Source organism: Fukomys damarensis, unplaced genomic scaffold, assembly GCF_012274545.1.
Source record: "Fukomys damarensis isolate Sample0158 unplaced genomic scaffold, DMR_v1.0_HiC HiC_scaffold_5, whole genome shotgun sequence".
NCBI lineage: Eukaryota > Metazoa > Chordata > Mammalia > Rodentia > Bathyergidae > Fukomys > Fukomys damarensis.
In genome coordinates, this window is record NW_022900917.1 from 80300415 (window position 1) to 80315597 (window position 15183).

General features: G+C 40.6%; 1 protein-coding gene across 1 annotated transcript in view; it reads right to left on the reverse strand.

The window, feature by feature from the left end:
• Col22a1 (collagen type XXII alpha 1 chain) overlaps positions 1–15183 on the reverse strand; it is a 255687-nt gene that overhangs the window by 40061 nt on the left and 200443 nt on the right. Inside the window, exons 49-51 of the mRNA XM_033759289.1 lie at positions 9602–9655; positions 8693–8746; positions 1724–1777 (exon numbers count right to left, since the gene is read on the reverse strand). Of these exons, the coding sequence (XP_033615180.1) occupies positions 1724–1777; positions 8693–8746; positions 9602–9655 (162 nt within the window). The remainder of the gene's footprint in view (positions 1–1723; positions 1778–8692; positions 8747–9601; positions 9656–15183) is intronic.

Below are 15183 nucleotides of genomic sequence, written 5' to 3' on the forward strand. Positions count from 1 at the left end.
TTTTTTTTTTTTTTGGTAGCAGGGATTGAATCTAAAACCACTCTTTACAACAGCAAATAGCACATGGATTGATATTCTTTTTATAGGACTCATTTAAAGGACTCATTCAGGGAGCTCCAGGAGAAAAGTACAGGCTTTTATCCCATGTCAAAAGACTGACAAATAATTTACATGTTTTAATTCAAAATACCATGAAAATGTCTAGGTCTACATGTATATTTTTATTATCATTAACCATCTAACTTGCATTATTTGTATTTTTAAGTGCCGAAATTTATTCTTTAGGCTAGGAAAACATCCACTACATTCTGATTTAATATTTATGGTGAAGTATCAAGACCACAGACAATTTCAAACACTCCCATAACTTGGCACAAAGTCCCAGGATAGAATAAATGTCTTATTTAATACACTTTAATTGCTAGGAATGTAACGGTTTTATATCTGGGCCCACAACTCATTCTTCTCAGGGAAATGACCCATGTGTTTTGGTGGGGGAAATCTTACACAGTCTGAAGATCAATGAAAAACTGCCTGTACTACTGCATTCATCCCGAGACTTCTAGAAGAGTCCCTTCAGAAAACTGACCACACAATGATCCTGAAAAAGGGCCACCTGGCTGTCACTGTTCAATCTCTACATTCCACAGTGGGTCGAGAGGCGAAATAGTAGAAACTGTGAACTGGGAATTTTCAAGTGGATGTAACCCCCAACATGGAAGTTAATTTCCTACATGACTTTGGACAAAGGACTAAACTCTGTTTGGCACTGTCCCCTCTGGTTGGGTAGAATGAAGTTGTACTAAATGAACCATAAAGTTCCCTTTGCAGAAGACTCCAAGATGCTATACCAGGGTTGGCCTTGCTAGCCAGTTTTGGACTGTGATGCTGAGAGTCTCATAGACTGCAGTTTGTGCCTGGCTCTGACATTTCCTCACTATTCTCCAACCCTCCTCACCCTTATTTATAAAATGGATACAGTGATTTAGGACCTTTCCAAATTATAGCACTAAAGTGAAAAGAAATAAATGAGATGAAGAATATGAATGTATTCCACATCCCTTTAAATCCCACATGTGTGTTATTACGAGGAATATGCCTACTAAACTGTAGTTCACACCATTAGCTTTATGGCATTGAAACCAAAGATAATTCTAGTAGTTTTGTACCACGAAGATAACTCTAGTTTCTGAGATAAAAGCATTGAATTCAAATGCCAACTGTACCAGCTGTGATGCTGGGACCTTGATCAGTGACATCTATTTTCTCTTTGGAACAATGACATCTCCTCTTTGGAACAGGTGGGATGACAGGGTCTGTCCTCCTCCTACTGGAGGTGCACCAGGGGCACACTTTAGGCTCAACGTAAGCCAGACTGAGCCTTTCAACTCCCCTGCACATATTCAGAACAGAAACTGCAATGGCCTAATGTAGAGATGAGGCATTGACCTTGGGCCTGCTTGTGCAGTTGGCTGCAAACTAATTCTGGAATTGTATACAGCCAAGCCATGTCATCCAAACCTTTATTTTAGTGGCAAAGTAACCTGGGCTCCAACAGAAAGCAACCCCTTCCACTCTTTCACTGAAGGACTATTAGTAAAGTAGCCAGGAACAGGAGGGCCACAGGAGCCATAGAGGGTGAGAACAAGGTTGACAAACACCCAGGGTTTTGAAAAGGCCTAAAGACACATTCAAAGAAGACCTCATTTCTTAAGGAACTTACCGGAGGCCCTTGAATTCCTGGTGGTCCAACAGCTCCTGCAATCCCATCTGCTCCCTTAAAAAGACCAGGCAGATCTGATTAGTTTATGGTGTGACTGGGCTGAGGTCATACACAACCTCCTATAAGATATAGTGCACACATCTTAAATGCAGCTGCCAGTACCATACAGGTTGCAAAAGCCCACTTCCTCCTCACTGGGCTGGGTTGTTCCCTGAGAGTGCAATGATGTTGGAGGAACAATGCCCACATTTCAAGAAGGGCTATACCATTAATCAACCAGTCATCCTCAAGGCAATAATGGTACATGGTCTCACTTATTATTAGACATTTTCAGCTACTGTCAGAGAACATTTGATGGTAGGAAACAAGATCTGAACACCCGAATCCATCTTCTAGGGAGATCAGGAAGACAACTGTTTATATCGATCTAGAGATGAAGAAATGGATAGGTGGGAGAACTGTACACAGGTTGGCAAGCAGGGCAAAGTGTTCCTAGACAGACATCTGTATAAAGGCTGTTGTGTGAGCTATTCCCTTTGCAAGACTCTGAGCCTCTCCGTATCCACAGCACACCACCCCCATCCTTCAAGTTTTAACTCAAGCACCCTTTTCTTAATATGAGGATTTTGTCCTACCGGACCACAGTTGCATGCCCTTGCCACTCACCACCCCAGTAAAATCTGTCCTTTTGCTGTGTACTTTTCTCTCAAGTACTTGGCAACATCTGATGTCCCAGTGTTTATTGAGTTGGTATTTGTTTGTCTGTCTCCCTCCTCCCATACACCTCCTACATCATAAAGTCAGGAGTTTTCTCTTTCTTTACCTTCTGGAAAGTAAGGGAGGACCTGGAATGTATTGGACACTCAATCAATATTTCTTGAATAAATGGATGAATGTGGAGCTGGGCTGGCTGACTGCTAAAAACAATTGTCCTGTAGATGAATTCAGCTATCTGCCTCTTAGTAGCATTGATGGGGTCACACAAGACCTGGAAGCTTCAGCTTCATTTCCAGGAACAGTTAAAAAGTGTCTTCCACACCATAAGGAGATGAGTAGTCAATGAAGCAGTGCTCAGAAGTGCTTAGTATGGAACAGAGGGTACTGGTTAGGAATGAACCTTCTTAGATTCAGAATCTCTGTGTCCAGATCCTGTTTCTCCTAGACTAGGTATGGAATCCTAGGCAAGGTAATTAACCCTTCCACATATCATTTCCTTTGTAAAATGCAAAAAACAGACTATAACTGTTACATGTGAGCTGTTAAAAGATTTCAATAAAAAATATGCAAAAAGAATCAGTCAGCACCAAGAACATCCTATGAGCTCCCTGTGAAGAGTTATGCATTATTATGCTTCAACTCTCTATTCAAAGACCAGGGACAACGCTATGGTTATTAACTAAATATGAAAACATGAACAGGCAAGCTATTTGTTGATACCAATCCAGCAGTCTTTATTTAAGTGCTAGACATACATTTATTGAATGCCTATTTTTACCAGGCTCTAGTGACGTTTTGCAAGAGATTGATTGCACCACAGTCTTGGACCTCAGAAATTTGATATAACAATAGAAAACATGTCTTATTTTCCATGGATGGCCAATTTCTAGGACAGAATCTATGTGGTTTGGACCCATCTCTTCTACTAAGTGAAGACCCAGTAAGTATTTATGAAAGAAAGTGATATTGATGATATTTCAACAAATAGCATAAGACTTTTGGTTTAATTACACATTTAGTTGAAAGCTAACAGAACAGTGGAGTTTCCATTCCAAATGTGGATATTTCTACATGATTTTAACAAACTTTTCTGGAACTAGGCTTTGGAAAATTGCTGAGTTGAGATTAAATCCTCTTCTGCAAAATTAAGCACAACAGTTTTATCTGGAAGAAAGACATTGACTGAGAACCAGAAAATAAACACGGAAATGCCTACAGCACTGGATACCTTGGGCTGGGCCTGACACATAACAGGTACTCAAGAAATTCCCCAAAGTAAAAATAAACCTGCAAACATGTTCTGGACTGCTTCTTGATTTCAATTTAATTCAAATGATTTAAGGGTGATAGACTAGTGACTACCACAGGTGGTCAGTGTCCAAGTTGTGCTTGATCTTAATGTGTTGCTGATTGTATCAGTTGGGGTAAAGCATTGCCATTGATTTGATGAGCTGTTTTATCTGATGTTATGAAGATAAGAATGTCTGTGGGTCGTTAGAGACACAGAAGCTAGGGTGCAACTTTTAATTCAAATGATTTAAGGGTGATAGACTAGTGACTACCACAGGTGGTCAGTGTCCAAGTTGTGCTTGATCTTAATGTGTTGCTGATTGTATCAGTTGGGGTAAAGCATTGCCATTGATTTGATGAGCTGTTTTATCTGATGTTATGAAGATAAGAATGTCTGTGGGTCGTTAGAGACACAGAAGCTAGGGTGCAACTATATCAGGAAGATTTGGGTGATAACCCAGAGATTAAACTAAGGACAGTCTGACAACAAAAATTAAAATGAGAAAACACTTAAGCAAGACACAAGGACAGACTTCCAGTTCACCAATGGCAAACAGTAGGGCAAATGAGGATGAAAAGGCCGATAGTGAACCACCAGGACACCCTGAACTCAAAGCACAGGAAGTAACAAAACAGATCAATCAGGCTCTAGAAAAATTCAAAACAGAAATAATTTCCCAGATAACCACAGAGATAGTGAGCAAAATGGAAGTCGTGATTTGAGACTCTAGAGCAGAAACTGACAAAAAAATAGATGAGCTCAGGACCATGATAGAAGCCATGAAGGCCCAGCATAAGAAAGAAATGGAAAAAATAAACGCCCAACATAGGAAAGAAATGGAATCCATAAAACAGATTCAAACAGAGATCCAGGAGATTAAACATTCTATTGAAAGTGTATGCAACAGAATAAAAGAATGCGAAGATAGGCTCTCAGATATAGAAGATAAGATTGCAGTCAGTGACCATGAAAAGAGAGGTCTCTTAAAAACAGTAAGAGATCATGAGAAATCGATCCAACAACTCCTAGATGATGCAAAGAAGAATAACATAAGACTGACAGGAATACATGAAGTACCAGGAGAAAATACAAATGACTTAAAAAAGCTGTTTGCAGAATTAATGACAGAAAAGTTCGCAAACATAGGGGAAGAATTTGACATTCAGATAACTAAGGCATATAGGACCCCAACTAGTTACAATCAAAAAAAATCTACACCTAGACATATAATAATCAAGATCCTAGAAACCCAAAAGAAGAACAAAATACTTACAAGCGGTAAGAGAAAAGAAACAAATCACATACAAAGGAAAGCCCATCAGAATCACAGCAGACTTTTCAACACAAACCCTTGGGGCAAGGAGAGCCTGGAATGAGATATTTCAAGTACTAAAAGAGAACAACCTCCAACCTAGACTGAGGTATCCAGCAAAACTCTCTTTCAAAATGGAGGGGGAAATAAGACACTTCTACAACAAAGAACACCTGAGAAACTACATGAATACCAAACCAGCACTACAAGGAATTCTAAACAAGATCCTAGAAAAAGACAATGAAGGCAACAACACCATGAGGCCCAACAGAGCAAATCAAACAGGCAAGGCAAGAAATTAAAAGGAGAAGGTGAAAAAGTAAAAAGAGTTAACAAAAGGCCAATAACATGTCAATAATAAGTCAGTACATATCAGTTATAACCAGCAATGTCAATGGCCTCAACTCACCAATCAAGAGAAATAGACTGGCAAAATGGAATAAGAAGCAAAATCCAATAATATGTTGTATACAAGAAACACACCTAGTGCAAAAAGAAGCCCATAGACTGAAAGTGAAAAGATAGAAAACAATTCTCCATGTGACAGGAGCCCAGAAAAAAACAGGGGTAGCAATCTTATTTGCAGACAAAGTAAATTTCAAACCAAAACTGAATCTAGTATTATTGATGTAGGACAGTACTGTATCATACCTCTATGAATGTAAAATATCTAATACCTGCTTTATGATACATAGTAGGGACCATGCTTTATCATTTAATGATATTACTCTAGAATGTTCTCTTTCCAGATGATGATTACAAGGCTAATAGAAAAAATGGTGCCAGGTACCACAACAGCAACAGAACTTTGTTGTTGTCTGGATATTATTCTTTTCTTTGTTTTTTTGTTTTTAATGGAATGTGCTGAATGTCTATAATTTTGTTCAGATGACTGCAGAACCTGGAAACGCTGTTGCTGCTATCGATGCATAACATACTATTATTAGTCTTTATATATATATATATATATATAAATTGAATTTTGGGAAACTTTAACGGTGCTGCCAACTTTGGAAAAAGTCATCCCAATTTACTGTGTTGACTTGGCATTGTACAGAAATGGACAACCATATTGGTCTAGAAATGTTAATTTTTTTTTTTTTTTCCATGTGTACAGGGGTAACACATCGTACTAAATATGTAAGGTCATATCTACGTGGGTTTGATTACAGAAACTAATAAAGTATTCTCTAAATAATGAAAAAAGAATAAGATAAGACTATAAGAGCGAGAAGCAATTTAAATATGTTCAGGGACCATTTTCATCTCCAGAATTAAGGATTATTTTGATGTTACATCATTGCCTTTTCTCTTTTACTTTCCTTTTTAGTTTTATTTTAGGATTCCCTATTTTTAATGTTCATACAGAGATTTCTTTAACTGAAATACCGAATAGTTTCTTTGGTGTGAAAAACTGCAATAGTACACAGGATCCTAATGAGATAATTAATAATGTGAAATAGGAAGTAAAGGGCTAAAGGTGTAAGGAAAGTGGGAAGGGTGGGGGAAAGGTAATAAGGGAGAGGAAAAAAATATGAGAAACTGAAAAAATGGAAATAAAGTGTTTGTAAATGGGGAGGGGAGGAGGGGGTGAAGGGAGGGCAGGGACAAGGGGAAAAATGAGAATCAAGACCTATTATGTAAAGGTACAGAATCCCAGTGATGAATGTAATTGTATTGTATACCTAGATTGTACCAATAACCTCAATAAAAATTAAAAAATATAAATAAATAAACCAACATACACCAACAACAAAGACCAGTCACTTCTGTGTGCCTGTATGCTGATCCCAAAGAGGCAGCTGACTCTGCATCCTCTCTCAATGGCAATTAGCAGCACAAGCAATGGCACAAAATAGAAGCTCAATAAATATCTGTCAAGTGGACAGAAAGCACTAATCAGTTGAAGACAGACAAGCTGGCTTCTGATTATCATTGTCTCTGAGTCTTAGATGCATCCTCTGGTCCGAGAACCAGAAACCAGAGGCCATTTTCCACACTGTTCCAGAGTTGTAAGTTACTGAGGCTTCCAATGAAAAGAGGTCAGGGTCTCATTCATACTGGAGATACATTATAGGTTTGGACCTAAGAGCACGAAGTGGGGATGGGATTTTAATATGAGCTCCCCAGATAGCAGGTGGAACAGGGAAGCTAAAAGCTTCATGACACCAAATTATTTGACAATGAACCAATTTTTAAAAATAAAAGTAGCCAGGCATGGTAGTGCACGGCTATAATACTAGCACTTGGAAGGCTGAGGCAGGACGATTGCTTTGAGTTCAAAACCAGCCTGGGCTACATTAAGAGTTCCAGGTCAGTCTCAACTACATAAGAGACCCTGTCTCAAAAAACCAAAAAAGAAAAAAATAAATAAATAAATGTAGCTTCTCAAATGTCTGTCTTTGCTAAACGCTAATGCCTCTCTTTTCAGTACCCACTGTATCACTTTTGCTAGTTTTTCCTTTTGCTGATTGACAAATGCTACAAAACCCAATTAACATAAGCAAAAGCAATGCAAAACATTTAAAAACATTTAAAAATCTTGAAAGAATTGTAAGATTTCATAAAGTTAAGTGATAGCAAACCCATCGGTCCCTTATAATACCCTTCACAAAATGCACACAGAGCAGATTTGGATCAGTTAGGAATCGAGGCTGAGAAATTTAAAAAGGACAATAACGTCAGAGCTCTTGGAGAGACTGAGCTGGACATCAACAGTTTAAAATAGGCTCCCTGGAGAACTGATAAAGCATTTAGTGCTTCTGTAAATGAATTTACCTTTTGACAAATATGCTGTAAAAGTTAATCATGAAATGAAAAAATGCTATTTCACTATAATGATTTTATTGACAAAATACATTTAAAAGAATTTAACTTGTTCAAGTAATTAACACAGTTACCAACAGGAGCTATCAGTGAGATTTCATTTAAAAAGAAGACAAAGAAAATCTAATTGGGTATGTTTAACTTCATGATCCCAAGTGAACCTCTGTTTCACAGTTTCCTGGGACATAATGGTCTATTTGAAGTGGGTCCCTCTCTATGGTCTTTTAGGTATTAGTAGCCCTCATTTGCAAAGTCTGGGAAGGGTCTCATGGAAAGAATCCATGGATATTCAGGAATATCTGGGCTTCTATGGGTACATTCTAAGTCCCAGGACTTCTCATCATAGGGCAAGTCCCCATGAGAAAGAGTTTCTTTTTTTTTTTTTCTTAATTTTCATTCTTCAAAACAAGAAAATTTTGCCATTTTCATTGTTATATGTTTGCAATACTTAATGGATGTCTTAACCTGGTAATACACAGGCTGAAACATTTTCTACAACAAGAAAATTTTGCCATTTTCATTGTTATATGTTTGCAATACTTAATGGATGTCTTAACCTGGTAATACACAGGCTGAATCCATCTCTGCCAGTGCCCCTGACCCCAAAGGCATCCTAACTACACTGCCCACAAAAGCCACCCGAGTCTCTCTGCATTCTCCCAAGGCGCTTTGGGACTGGGACTTTCAATTCATCCTTGGCCACACTTAGGGGTTCATCCCATCCTTCCAATAAGACAGATCCAGTATGATACCAACTGCAGTGAGTATGCACTTGTACTGAACATCAAGGCTAAAGGGGAAGGAGATTAGAGATCTTACTTACTGGTGACCCAGGGTTCCCTGGGGGCCCCATGAAACCTGGAACTCCAGGATGACCCTAGGAAGACAAAAGTGATAATTCTTTAAAAGGTAACCAAGCTTTTAACCTTGGAAGGACACCAAATTTTAGACAATTACCTAGAATCCACCTTCTAACTCCATTAACACTTTAGGCTGAAGGCACAGGAAAAACAATCCATTTTTCATATATCCCTAGTGCTTCAGGAGGTGGAGAAAGTACTTGAAAATACTTTTAAAAATATGTATGTCCTACATGGATTTGCTTCAAAATAACATAAAGCAAGCAGCTTGGGAGAAGCAGCTGAGAATATACATGGAAAAGAAAATGGCCATAATATGTAAAAGCTGACTTGGCCAGGTGTTGGGTCCCCAACAGCTACTGTAACCACAGTCAGGACACTGCATCAGAACCCTCAGTGCCACTAGGGTGGACAAGGGTCAACACAGATGCACAGAAAGACTGCACATCATCATTGCTGCCTTATTGACACTCATTAGGGAGTCCAGCAGCCTGGTGGAACTGACCAGAGCCAGGGATTATTTCAACTGGGTCCACATGTGTTACACAGTAGGCATGCAAGACTCAGTGCAAGGGAGGAATGGGGCACTGAAGAAGGATGACCCTTCAGTGACCAAGAGGTAGTCAGTAAAATATTACACAACAAAATCACAGAGAAGGGGGAAAGGCAGGTCCTTGAACACCTGGGGAGAGTGGGGTAGCTCCGAGTCAGAGGGATTGAGGTGGAAACCAAGAACATTTATGTAAGAAGTTCTTACTTCATGCAAAAGAGAGGCTAGAGCTGGCATCAGAATAGAGGACCAGGGCTGCAGAGGAGGAGCAGGAATCTGTACTCAAGGTGAGCAATGCAGTACAAAGGAAATTGTTCCTTACCTGATCACCTTTCTGTCCAGTATCACCATCTGCACCCCGCTCTCCTGGGTTTCCCTTGGAAGAAAATAAAAAAGGAGGAGGAGGAAAAGTCAATGAAATTTTTACTAGAAATATACTGCAAAAGGAAAAACAAAAGCCATGTCCATGCTTTCATCCATCCATCCATCCACTTCTCCATCCATCCATCCATCTATTCATCCATCCATCTCTCCATCCACCTATCTTTCAACAGCCTCTTACCAAGTTACTGCTGGATTCCAGGCATGATGGCCACAGACACAAAGACAAGGCCTGACTGGGGGTTTATTATCGAAATTGCCTAATGGGATTTTGCAAACCAGGGAGCAGCATTAGGAAATGGGGCTGGAAAGTCAGGCAAGGCCCTATCCTTCATAAGTCCAGTGTACCAACTCCTACGTTCAGGCTTCACTATAGGCACTGGGCATTGTTAAAAGATGTATAAGCACCCAAAACTTAGCTGCAACTGTGGTGATAAGTGGGCTGGATGGTCTAGGTAGAGCAAGGAGGGCACTGGGTATTCCATGAGTGAGTGAGAAAGAGGCAGAATCCACCATGTCTATGATTGGGCAGCACAGGTGTGCAGGGAGGAGGAAAGGATATGCTGGAGCACCAAGAAGCACTGAGCAGTGGGCTTTGGGGAGGATGAATTCCTGCGCATGCCCTGTGCTCTCTCTGAGCAGACGTGTGGTCCTGGGGAGCTGCTCCCACTCTCAGAGTCACGGTCTTCTTAATCCACCAAAGAGAGAAATGAATGGTGCCCATCCTATGAGATGCTAGAATACAACCACGTGATACATGGGAAATAGCACAGGACAGTGAGAGCTCACAAATGCTAGTTATAATTATTGTTTTTCTATCTAAATCCAAACTGTAATTTATTGTGTGATACTAGAGCATACTGTTTTCTTCTAAATAATAATACCAATGGCCTCTTGTTGCAGCACTGTAAGAATTAAAGTACACAAAATCTGCAAAGTGCTGAGACTAGTGACAGGCTCAGAAGACACCAACATCCGTCTCTCATCATCATCACTGTAAGCACTGTCATCATGGTCATTGTCATCATCACTGCCATACTCATCCTCACCACTTAAAGTCACCACCACCACCCTGCCCTTCTCGCTGTCACCATCATCACTGGCCCCAGCATCATATTCACCAATCATTATCAAAACACTCAGGACACACAACCTATCAAATACATTTTTATAGTCTAACCCTAAAAGTACCATGCATGGTTTCCAGTGCGTTACCTGTTGCCCAGCACAGCCCCATATTTACTGTGTTAACAAACGCACTCTACAAAATGTTATTAAACTGAAGCACTTCAGTTCCTTTAAAATAATGCATTCATTATATAGTAAAATGAGTCCTTGGCAGGAAGTCAACCTTGGCTTGTTTCCATTCGTGGCGCTCTCGGCTTTGCATACATGAGCAGCTCGGACCCATGCTCAGGACTCAATCACCCAAAGGTCCTTCTAGGGCAGATCCAGACCACTTCCTCACCGAAGCATCTAAGCCAGCTGTCTTTGCTTCAATCCACATAGCAGATCACTGCTGGGATAACTGTATTGTAACCCTCCACCCCTGTCTGCCCCTCTCTGGGGAAATGGAGAGGGTTAGGATACCCAAGCCCAGCAAGTGCTAAACACCACTGTGTAATGGAGGAGAAAACGGGTTCACAAGCAAGGGCATTTGTTCTCACATATTTACATGTAACTATATCTACTGTTCTATCCCTTTAAAGCTAGCACACACTCTGCAGGCTGGCTTTATAATCAATGAAATGCAGGGACACAGAATAGCACAAAGCAATCCTTGACATTTAGGACAATGGTCTTAAAGCTAAATGTTTTCCTTTCAAATTTTAGGCCTTGGCACGGCTTTAGAGTGGCTCCAATACTCACCTGGCAATAATGAGAATGTCATTGGCTCAAGGCCCCTGCAGTTGTCCCTGTCTCCTTGCCCACCACAGACAGACTCAGGCAAACACAGCCGCCCCCAAGCCTGACTCACTTCCTTGCAGAGAAAGGGGCTGACATTTACAGAGACCCTGTTTTGCCGAGCACTCTGCCAAGGGCTTTCCACATGAGATCCATTAACCATATATCTTTGTTTATATTCTGAGCCCATGTCAAAAAAATTAATGTCTATGATACCTAATTTAGTCAAGAAAATTGCTTTTTACATAAGTGTTACTAATGAAGTATTAGAAAAATAAATCTGAAGACCAGACAGTTAAGTCATTCACCTGAGATCACACAGCTAATCAAAAGCAAGGTCTGGAATCTAATCCAGACTGATCTGTCTGTCTGTCAAATTTTCACACTGGCTCTGCTCATCCAACTTATTTTTCTAGCTGCTTGTCTAGGCCCTGCTGCATGATCCCACTGGTTTTAGAATGTCAAGAGCGCTGCATTTACAAATGGGAAGCCTGATCCATCAAGCTGATCTCAGGCCAGCCTCAATACAAGGACTGGAGATGTAACAATCAACCAAACACATAAAAACCCCATCTGTTTGGAATTTTTAATCCCAGGGAGGTTATTCATTTATTTCTTCACTAACTCAGTTCTCTTCAGAAAATGTTTACTGGGGAGCCCTTCTAAAAGCTTAATTCCCTATGTTGAAAATAAGGGCAAAGAGCCCCTCATTCTCAGAGCACTTATAAAAATCTTGCTAAATGAGTTTTTGGTCTGTGTCCTTGAAATGTATGTAGATCATTTCAAAAGCTGGATAAACCTCTTGCCCACTTTATGACTAGAAATCAGGACTATCTTTCTCAAGATTTAAGGTCCATATCTTTGCAGTATCACCAGCAAAGAAAATAACAGCTCTAGCTCTCAGTTCCTGAGGGAAAGCAGGAACATAACTTGGGCAGATGCCTGACTCCAAGGTGCAAAACTACCTCCTGTCAGCTGGACGTGGTGGTGCAGCCCATAATCCCAGCACTCTGCAAGGTTGGGGCTGGATCACAAATTTCAGCCCAGCCTAGGCAATTTAGAGACTTAGTGAAACCTTGTTTTAAAATAAAACATACTGCAGGAGACATGGCTCAGTGCAGAGGCCCAAATTTCAATGCTCAGTACTGAAACAATAAAGTTAGGAGACATTCATCTTCCCTCTCCATAAGGCAAATCAGCTAATGCAGACAGCCAGCCTGGGTACCGGCTGGATTTGAAGTGAACAAGGGTAACAAATGGTGCTACACGCCCTCGGACTTGAGGACCAGTAACTGCATATACTGAGCACCTGTGCAGTGGCAGCTGTTCTACCAGCTCAGCCCTATGAAAGAGGTAGGTTTCTTTCCAACTCCACAAGCTGTGAGCCAGACTCTGATGCACACCCCATTCTGGCTTCATCATTATCCATTAGGAAAATTTTTTCTCTTTTAACTTTCTGGGTTGGGGAAATAGTCTGGCTTGCTTTCACATATATTTAGTAACACAGTATTATAAATATTTACTATAACCTTTCCATCGTATTTTCAAATACTTAGAGGTTACCTTTGTAACAAGGGCTGCTCTCAGGTTGTCTGCCTTTGCAAGTCTATGGAACAGGTGATTTTCTCCAGGGGTTTGCAAACTGTTGGGGCCAAGACCTCGACTTCCTAAGTTAATAAGTCTCTGCTACTCTCAGAACAAAGCAGAACTTTTGCATGCTGATTCCCAGCTCAGAAAACCTTTTCACAGAGGTACTTGGAAACTCCTGCCTATTCCTTCAAGATACTGAAATCCCAATCCCTCCAGGGAACCTCCACAAGTTATTCCTGACCACAGTGCTAGTTTTCTTAGTCATTCGTGGTTCTGACAATCTGTTGCAGTGGCTATTACCTGAAGTCAAGCAAGACTTGGGAGGGCCACAGCAACTGCACATATTAAATGTTTTCTACATGCTGTACTTTGTAAATTTTCTCTTGTTTATCTTCACATTTTCTTTGTGAGTTAAGCTATACATTTTTTTATGTACAAGGGGCTGAAGGCTTGGGGAAACCAAACAAATGCTCAAGCTCTATAATTAGGAAATAAATTCATTCAGTGAATGGAAGTCAAGGAAGATGGAGGAGCCACTGGCCTCCAAAGCTCAGGATGCCTCTATTGCCCTGAAGGCTGCCAGGCTCTATTTAACTTTTCTGAGTGCCATCTATCAGCTTGTAATCTCTTTCTCACCAGGCACAGAAGGCCTGGTTGAAGTCTGACCTCTGTACCTGCTGACTTGGAAGGAAACCATTGAAGGGGACGCTGGTGACAGTCTCTCAGGGCTGAAGCACCCAAGATTGGAAAGATATGCCTACTTCTTAAGAGAGCATGGAACAAGAGGCTCTGGGTATCTTTCTCGGTGAGATGATTCCTGGAGGCCTTTTCTGGCAGTGATAATAGCAAAAGGCGTTTGCCTCCCTAGACTAATCCAGAACTTCTAAGAGAGGACTTCTGCTCACTAGGGGGTCTTCAGGTCTACCACAGACTCCCCTTAGACTCCACTGCCTGGTAAATGAATGTTCAATGAGAAGGATTATACAATTATCATCATCTCCAATGTGAGAGAGATTGTTATATCTGACAGCAGGAGTACATGCTTTCAGGGTCACTGTTGTGATTACCATCTTTTGTCTTTTCCCTTGGTATGTATCATAATCATTCCAGAAGTCATACTGTCCAGACCTTGTTCCTTAAAGGGAGTGTTTTGTGCAGTTTCAAAACCTTGGAAGGAAGCTCTGTAACTGATTATGGCATTAACCTCCTCATCCCAAACCCACAAAGAGAGAAGCTACAAATATGAAAGATAAACCTTGGGGAAGCTCCTTCCCAGATACTGAAGGACAACTGCAAAGAAATGAACCAACCTCTGGTGGATATGCATATAACAAAAGGATGCTAGAGCGGTTATAAATACTCCATCATGGGTAGTATTTCCCACTACAAACCATCTCTTTATTCACAAGTTTGGAAGAGATACTGTTTGATAAGTGACGTTGAACATACAGGATACGAAACAGTCCTGTCTTCTGGAAAATAGCATGGGATGAATGAAGAACACAAAATAAGCTTCAGTTTGGAAGCAAGAACCAAGACACAGACCTTTGAATTTACATAGGATGCATTAACCCCTTTGTGGCTCATTTTTCTGACAATAAATGGTGGTAAAGGGAAATTATTACATAGACCTTAATTATCACAGTGTGGACTGAAGCACAGAGCACCACTGGGAACTGTCCGTGGTGCTGGTGTTGACATTTGCCTGACTACAAGTTAATGGAATGATAAGATACAAGTTAATGGAATGATAAGGTCTTGAAGTTAGATCACCAGGGATCAACCTCAACTAAACAACCTACTGCTTTTGTTATTGGTATTTAATCTTGCTAAATTTTAGTTTCTTGTCAGTAAAGTGGAATAATAGCTGTACTTCCTGGGACCATGCTGACCACTGCAGAAAACAATATTGGAAAGCAGGTTATCTGGCCCTTAGAATACTCAGTTGCTGAATAGCTTGTGAAGAGTCACTGTGAAGGGTAGACTCAAGCCTCAAGGACTTCTCAAGGTCACCATCAACCCCCAAGT